Source organism: Microtus oregoni, unplaced genomic scaffold (genome assembly GCF_018167655.1).
Source record: "Microtus oregoni isolate MIOR12 unplaced genomic scaffold, Mior012 000018F_ref0000195, whole genome shotgun sequence".
Classification (NCBI taxonomy): Eukaryota; Metazoa; Chordata; class Mammalia; order Rodentia; family Cricetidae; genus Microtus; species Microtus oregoni.
The window spans coordinates 31,687,441-31,695,770 of record NW_024543077.1 but is presented as its reverse complement, the minus strand read 5'-3'; the positions used below and the strand labels follow the sequence as shown (position 1 = coordinate 31,695,770).

General features: G+C 42.2%; 1 protein-coding gene across 1 annotated transcript in view; it reads left to right on the top strand.

Annotated features, from left to right (window-relative positions):
• The first annotated feature begins 1,381 nt into the window (after window positions 1-1,381).
• Window positions 1,382-8,330, top strand: part of LOC121458966 (collagen alpha-2(V) chain) — a 124,495-nt gene continuing 117,546 nt past the window's right edge. The window contains exon 1 of the mRNA XM_041668410.1: window positions 1,382-1,838. Coding sequence (XP_041524344.1) covers window positions 1,748-1,838 — 91 coding nt within the window. The 5' untranslated portion in view covers window positions 1,382-1,747. The remainder of the gene's footprint in view (window positions 1,839-8,330) is intronic.

Here is an 8,330-nt window from a genome sequence, read left to right as displayed (position 1 = left end):
CTAATGTGCCATTGTCTTAGGTAGAGTTTCTGTTGTTATGAAGAGACACCATGAACACAGCAGCTCTTCTAAAGAAAGACATTTAATTGGCTGGATTAAAGTTCAGACACTTAGAACATTAGCAGCATGCTGGGACATGGCGCTGGAGAAGGAGCAGAGAATTCCACATCTTTGATCAGCCAGCCAGCAACAGGAAATGAACCAAAACACTGGGCGTGGCTTGAGACTGGGCGTGGCTTGAGTACCTACGAGACCTCAAAGCCTACCTCCACAGTGACACACTTCTCCTAACAAGGCCACACCTACTCCAACAAAGCCACACCTCCTTATATTGACCCTCCCTACCGTCTTCTAGGGGACAATGGCATTCAAACTACCAAAGGCATCCTCCAGGCAGAGCTCAGTGTGGCTCAAGGTATCTCATCAGTGATGAAAAATTAACATTTTAGTCATGCACATGGCATGGGACAAACTCCTGATCCTTGGGGGACTCCCGGTATTAAATATATTAGGCTGTTTTAAATGCACAGAAGGCATTTAGACCTTGTCAAGCCTGAAGAGGGCACAACGTTAATGCTTTTGCTCTCAAGAGGAACGTGCATCTGGGATCACTGTGCCCCATGGAAAGCTGGTTGAGGGTTAATAACAGCACCCTCCACGTTTTTGTAGCTCTTTGCAATTTGGAACGCAGTTAATAGCATATTACTCATTTTAGTGTCTCCAGACCCTGCGCCTTGGCCAGGGCAAAGCCCTTTTCCCAACAAGAAAATTGGAGTGCCCAGAGGTAAGGACTATGTATAGATTCAGGAAATTGGCGAGTGGCGGATCTGATGCTGGAACCCACCCTTTCTGCATCCAGAAGCATTGTGTTTCCCTGAGCCGACACAATCCTTAGTAGACTTTCCTTTTGCTAACATAATAAAATGTTCTGGGACAAGGAAAATGTATAGATATTGCTCCTTAAGAGATGTGGCTATAATTTAACGCAGAGTGTCTCAAGTTCATTTTGCAGTTGTTCTTGCCTGCCTCTCTTCCTCAGAGGGCATGAGAAAGGGAACAGAAGGAGAACTGAGTCAAGAATTCTTCCTCGGCAGACAAAAGAAAGGGTTTAAAATATGACCTTTTAAAGGCTTCTGGTGGTGAAGATAATTCTAAATACCTAAACCCTAAAGAAAAGAAAAACAATCTCCCTAAAAGACTCTACATCCTCCCTAAAGCCTTTTTAGCGTCTCTGGAAAAGTCAGTGGGTGTGTGTCTGGGGGGAGGGTAGGGAGGGGAGGATCAGACTCCTTCTAATAGGCTTTCTTTAAAAAAAAAAAAAGAAGAAGAAAGAAACAGAAAACCACACACACACGCTCAACAGAAAGAAATAAAACCTTGTCTCTGTTTGGCTCCATCGGCACTTAAAATCTACAAGAAGGAGTAAAAACCCAAGTCGCAGAAGCGCGCGTTCTGATTTGGTTGTTTACCATCAATCAGACGGTTGCTTGGCAGACACTGGATGGTTATGAGCCTGAACAAGCCGAAAGGGGCAGGAAAAGAAGTGGAGGCAGCATTCTTCCTATTTAAAGCTGCATCGCTTGAAAAAAGTTTTCGCAGACTGTGCCGGAGTTGGTGCTGAAACAGGCTGAGGCGGCCTGGGGGCTGGTGCTGAAGAAGAGCCCTCAGCGGAATTCATGGTGCTACGGTGACCTCAGTATCTACTCTTCGTTCCCCGGAGGACCCACATGTCTCAAATTTAGACGTGATGGCACACTGGGTGGTAGCAAGACCTCTCCTCATTCTCGCTGTTTTATTAGGGCACCGTGTCTCAATAAAAGCCCAGGAACAAGAGAATGGTGAGTTTGCCTTTTTGCTTTGCTTACGGTGTTTATGGCTTGGTTTGGGAACTCGATGGAATGTTGAGCTTCAGGAAGAGCTTGCAGAGGAGACCGGGTTTGAAGTTTGAGAAAGGGGGCTGTGGGCTTGCACCTGGAAAGCAGCTTGACTCGGGAACTTCGGTGCCTGCCCTGGCGGAGTGGGCTTCTGCCGTCCGGGAAGAGGCAGAATTAGATCAGTCTTTTTGTCTGAATGTGGGAGTAGGACGTTTCAAAGAAAACGTTTTCAGAGTGCTTAAAACGGAGCCCCGAAGGCACGTTTAGTGAGAGGCAGTCGTGAGGGCTGGCGCTTTCTGAACAGGGAGAGGCGCTGCCGAAGCTGGGCAGGGTGGAGTCTTTCCTGTGCGAACTTCAGCAGCTTCGTGGAAAGTCTTTGTTTAGAAAAACCTCTGCGGCACTCTGATAGCTCGGAATTTTCTTTGTCTTTGCTCCTCATTCCTTTCTTCCCACAGCCTCATCCTTCCCTGCCGACGTTTTCATCTGTGATCTTAAAAACCGTGTTTGCTTACTGAGAGAGAGTCAAGTTTATTTCTCCATGACAGAGGCTGATAGAAGCCAGATTTCTTAAAACGGCTGTGTTTTCCCACCCTGCTGGCTTGGTTATCGGGACAGTGTGGTTCCCGGGGTGGGGGTGGGGGGTGGGGAGGAATGACTGAAGGTAGGAAATCAGCATGCCTTATATATAACTAATTTTGCATAGAGTATTGATAAGGACATTTCCCTTAGATCCTTGCTTCCTTCCTTCTTCCCTCCCTCCCTTTGCTCATTCCTTTTTCCCTTTCCTTCCTTTTAAGGCATATCTTCCTTAGGCCATGCTGTTAAGCAAGATGGCATGGCTGCTATAGAATATTATAAAAGACAAAACATCCAAAAACGAATGGCTCCATTGATTCTTAAATCCTTAACTTCGGAGGATCGAAACGCCCTATACAGACATATTCTCATTTGCAATAGGCCAGCATAGATCTGAGTCTCTGCTAGTACTGATTTCGATCTTTTAACCTAGCACACTTGTTAATCCTGTCTGTTACTGTCTTTCTCATGTGTTTTCTTCCCCCTCTCTGTACATTTGTCTCCTTCTTCCCTGGATTTTTCCTCTGAAAACGTTTAGAGACTGTTGGTTCTGGAAAACTGTGAGGAGGGGAAAAGAAGCTTCTGGAGATTAGTTTCAAGTCTGTCAGAGTCCCGTAGAGGGGGCCCTTTTCTAAATCTGGAAACTTTTAAAGTCAGTTTCTCTGTTCCGAAAAGTGAGGGAATTTATAAAAGGTGAATCTTACCATGTTTCTTCATGACACCGTGAGAAGGATGTGTTGCTTGTCAGTGTAGGGACAGAGGAGTTAGGAGAGAGGAGGACAAGCATTAGGAGAGCTATAACACGTCTAACTATCAGGAATCTGCTCACTCCTTTCTTCAGCCAGTCGGTCAACTTTAAAATGTCTGGTCGGAAGACCTCATTCCTGACTTATCTTAAAGTTATGTGCTTAGTTTTTGTGAAGTGTGGCAGCTATTGGACGTGGGCGTAAATGGAAGATGTAAGATATCAGAAAGCCTTGTATGGTAGGCCGTATGCTAAAAGCCTCTCCGATGCTGTTCTGCTTATTCCATAGGTGTTACTGAAAAGTAAAGGTTTATCCTCTCTCTAATATTTATTTGTGGGAATCAAGACTATAAAGTTGGTTCCAAAACCTTTTTGCCTCGGAACTAAACTCTTTTGCCCCTAGTGTCATTAAATAGCAAAGAAACTTAAACCCCGAAACAGAAAACAAATTCTCAGACACATTCTGGATAGTCAATCGGATAGATGTGATCAAAAATCAATTGCAGAAAAGAGTGTGTGTAAGTAAGGATGATATTTGTGACTCAGTAATGAAGTGTGTGCAGAGCCACTTAGTTTAAGCTCAACTCACTTGCTCCGAATGCTTGGGTGTGCATTGCTACTGTGTGGACACTTGTTATACTCCGTTTCTCCTGCCAGAACCTAGTAATCCCATGGAACTTTTGCTCTGAGGAGGAGTAAATGTGGGGAATGCTTTAATATTAAGGAGAAGTCTAAGGCATGCATGTCAAGAGCATTCAGATTCCAGTGGTTGTTGTGAGTAATGTGGATGGTGGTTTTTCCTTTGTGTTCTCTCCAATGTGTGTTATAGAAAGCCGGCATTGCGTATATAACGCGCACTTAGCCTTTCCTTTTGTTAGTATAAGGTATGGCTGTCTTTTTTTGGACTGGGATAGGAAATGTCAGTGCAGTGTCCGTCTGACAGGAGCATGTGTGGAGGCTAAGATGAGCAAATAAAGTCTTAGACACTCTTCTGGCCACAATAGAGCTGCCCTATCAGGAAAGTTTAAACACTGGATTTTAAAAGTTTGTTAGAAACTAAGAGAAAGGGTTTGAGATTTAGGCTAACTTTAGTTGAAAGTATAGTGTAACCAAAAGCAGAGCCAAGATGATAAAATCAGCCTTTTCAAGATCCGCCTCCTCCCTCTGGTCTGTATGGTGTAGGGGGGTTTTGGAATGTTCCACATTTGTTTTCTGTAAGAGAAAAATACTAGGCCATTGACAGTGAAATTTTATCTCCGAATCAATATGTCACATCTAGGGAGCTATGCAGTTTTGTCATTGGCACTAGGCATGCTTAGTCTCAGGGAATAGTCCTCAGTATGAATCATTGTATTCAACATTGCAGGAGAGATGCAGTGAGAGAGGGCTCAGAAGGGAGCACGTACTGGGGACTTCGGGGCTGCCAGAAGCTAGGCTTGTCACATGAGTAGTGACGCAACAGTTTCGTGTCTTAGCAGGGGACGATGGGAGAACTGAAGACATAGGCATACCCACTTCAGGCATTCCAAGTGAACATTTTTCAGAAAGCATTGCATAAGTCAAATTTAATATGTCTAAGAGCCAAATTTGGCCCATACACTAGAAATTGTCAATACCCACGCTACAATCCTATGCTGAAGCTTGATCCCAAGACAGCTTCAAACTACCAAGAGAAAAAAAAATGCATGTACTTTTTTTTAAATATTGGAGTCTTTTGAATTTTTTATGATGTTATATCTGTGATTTATCTAGAAAGAATATGGACAGAAGGCATTAGATGTGTGGTACTCAGCAGTGCTTGGATGACATTATTTCAAATGAGACCCAAAGAAACAAAGGATGAATATATCACTTAAGATATTCACATTCATACTTTCTTCATCCATTCTTCCTTTGAAGGGCATCTAGGTTGTTTCCAGGTTCTGGCTATTACAAATAATACTGCTATGAACAGAGTTTGGATGTTCACCTTCCTAGAAATGGATGGAGAGGGGATGACCTAGGACTTACCACAGGGTAGGGAATCCTGACTGCTCTTTGGACTGGAGAGGGATGGGGAGAGGAGTGGGGGGAGGGGGAGAAGGGTGGGAGGAGGGGGAGAAGGGTGGGAGGAGGGGGAGGGAAATGGGAGGCTGGGAGGAGGTGGAAACTTTTTTTTTCTCCTTTTCTCAATAAAAAATGGAAAAAAAAGATATTCACATTCAAAAAGCGTTCTACACTCGCTATTATTTATTTTAGAGGGCTCCATGTATTAGAACACAATTTCAACCAAGATAAGTAAAACAGAATCTTTTTTTTTTCTTATTCAAAAGAAGCTCTCAAGCAGAGTGAAAAGCTGGTACTCTGAAAATAGCTGGGTACTCAATTTTTTTTCTCTCTCCATTCTTTGATCCCTAGTGCACTGTCTTTGGTTTTACAGCCCCTGGCGGCTGCTAGAGATTCGAACATTGTATGCAGTGTCCTACGCATTTAAATAGAGAATGAGACTCTGTGGGTCTGCACTTCTTAAATGGAATCTTTCATGTCTTCGAAACATGTAGGGTTATCTATGCGTGGCGGGAATTTAGTCATACGGTCACACAAAGTTGCAAGAACGGGCAGGAAAATGTTGAGTTCTAGGTGCACCATGATGCTACGGTGCTCTACTATTGAGGACACTAGAACGAATTGTCGCAGTGGATGAAATACTTGAGTAAAATGTTTGTGTGTGTGTATCAATATATAATTATTATCTAAACCACAGTGATGTGCCACCCTGAATATTTCTCTCTCTGTATATGGGAGTTTAGGGAATCCATTGTATTGTCCAGTGCAGTGTGTGTTTCCCCACAATTTAGTATTGCATAAAGAGTTACCTGCAGATCTTGTTATTGATACATTCTCCAGGTCTTATTCTTTTTAAATATATCTGGTAAGGCTGGATGTGGTGTGAGAATCGGACCTTTGGGGGTGACCTTGGTCACACTGGTGAAGCACTGTATTATGTCTTTGGCCATCTTTCCTCTGGTATTGATGGTGCCCGTGGCTTCCATGCACGGAAGTGTAACCTCTAGGACTTTGGCTTCTTAGTGATTCATTTTATTTGTAAGGCTGACTGAAGTGTGTGGGTAAACCATTATAAATTTGACGTCATTTGAGGAAAAGATAATGCAAAACCTAGTGTCTGTATGGTGTTAGATGAATAATTCTGTTATATAGAGGACTTGTGTAATTCCGATATATTCTCAGGTATATGTGAGTTCATCTGTCATCCCTCCTATTCCTGTTTTTTACATACTGACACTATTATCTTAAGCCTGGAATCAATATTGTGAGCATCTCAAACATGCATTCAATGCAAGATGGTAGACTAAAACAGAAAGAGTCGGTTATGTCTTGAGAAGGTGTGCCAGGGAGGCTGGAATTGTGCTAGCCTGACTAGACAGTATGAAATCATTTTAAACATACAGTTTGCTCCATGTCAAGGATAAAACTCATGTCTTTGGCCTCATGGAGCATATGTTAGGGTTGAATGGGGGCATTTTAATCTACTGTTTTTGACTCTGGGATGGCAACTTTGAGAAGTATTTGTTTACATATGAGAGATACATCAATGGTAAGAGGAAAAGATTAGGATTGTTAATAATTAATCTACCACGTAAGATTGGGTAGATTGTACAAGGTTAAAAAAAACCAAATTTATCTTAGAGTTAATTAACATTCTAATATGTATTATTCTCAGCGATCTTTTTCTGGAGACCTGGATATGCCATGAGATATTTCCAATCTACTGTAAATTTGTGTTTTTTGAATTTTCTTCCATGTGTGTGTACATGTTCATGTGTGTGTATTTGAATGTGGGGCAGACATGTGTGTGGAGGCCATAAGATGACATTAGGTGTCTTCGTTTGCTTCTCAATCTTACTTTAAATTTACTGTTAGTGTGCGTGCATGTGTATGTGCGTGCGTGCGTGCGTGCGTGTGTGTGTGTGTGTGTGTGTGTACCTTGTGGAACCAGTTGTGTCCTTTCTCTTTTATGTGAATTCTGGAGTATATGTCTAGCCACTGAGAACCATTTTGAGCTTCTGTATCTAAAACAACTCAGAAATTCAACCTAAACTTTTCTAAACTCTACCCTCCAAGATTGGGCTCTTTTCTTAAATAGCCTTTATGCTAGTTAATGGCAACTTCATTGTTTCATTCAGTCCGTAAATTTTCAGCCAGTCACTAATCTTGTTATTTTATTCACTAAATATTTCCCATATATAACCCTTATTCATCTTTATTACAAATTTTTCAGTTCAAGTCCTCAGCATCCATCTCTGGGTCATTGCAATGACAACTGAGTTCATCTTCTCGTCACTCTTGTAGCCATTTTATATCACCAGAACTGTGATATATGTTGTGATATATATTGTATACATCACATAAGTATATCATTTTCCTGCCAGTGCAATTTAAAACAAAACATGAATCCATTTTTTTGCCTTCTAATTCTTTAATTGGGAACACATAGTTTGAAGAGATAGTAAAGGCCATGCTTGTTAGCTTGCACACCTTCTTTTTTTTTTCCTTAAGATTTTTTTTAGTACATTTTTCTCATTTTACATAGCTATCTCCTCCTCTCCTCCCATCCCATCCATATACCCACCACATCCCTCCATCCTTAGAAAGGGTAAGCCTTCCCATGGGGAGTCAACAAAGTCTGACTCTTCACTTCTAGGCAAGACCAAGGCCCTCCCCCAATATCTACTTTGAACAAGGAATCTTTCCAAAGAGAATATGTTAGAAGCACTAGGGATAAATCCTGGTTCCACTGTCAGTGACCCCACAGGCTGCCCAAGTCACACAACTATCCTCGACATTCAGTGAGCCTAGTTTGATCCTGTACAGGTTCCCCTGCTATCATTCCGGAGTCAGTGAGCTCTCACTAGCTCAGGTCAGTAGCTTTTGTGTGTATCAAGATCATGGTCCTGACTCCTTTGCTCTTCCCTTCTGTCATGCTTTACCTCACAATAAAAAGCCACTCATAGTTATCACTCACAATGTGCTTATGCTTGTGCTTGACCTTGTACATATGTGTGTACACACTCACATGCATGCATACACACATATACACATATACATACACACACACACATACCTGTCTTCTTTTT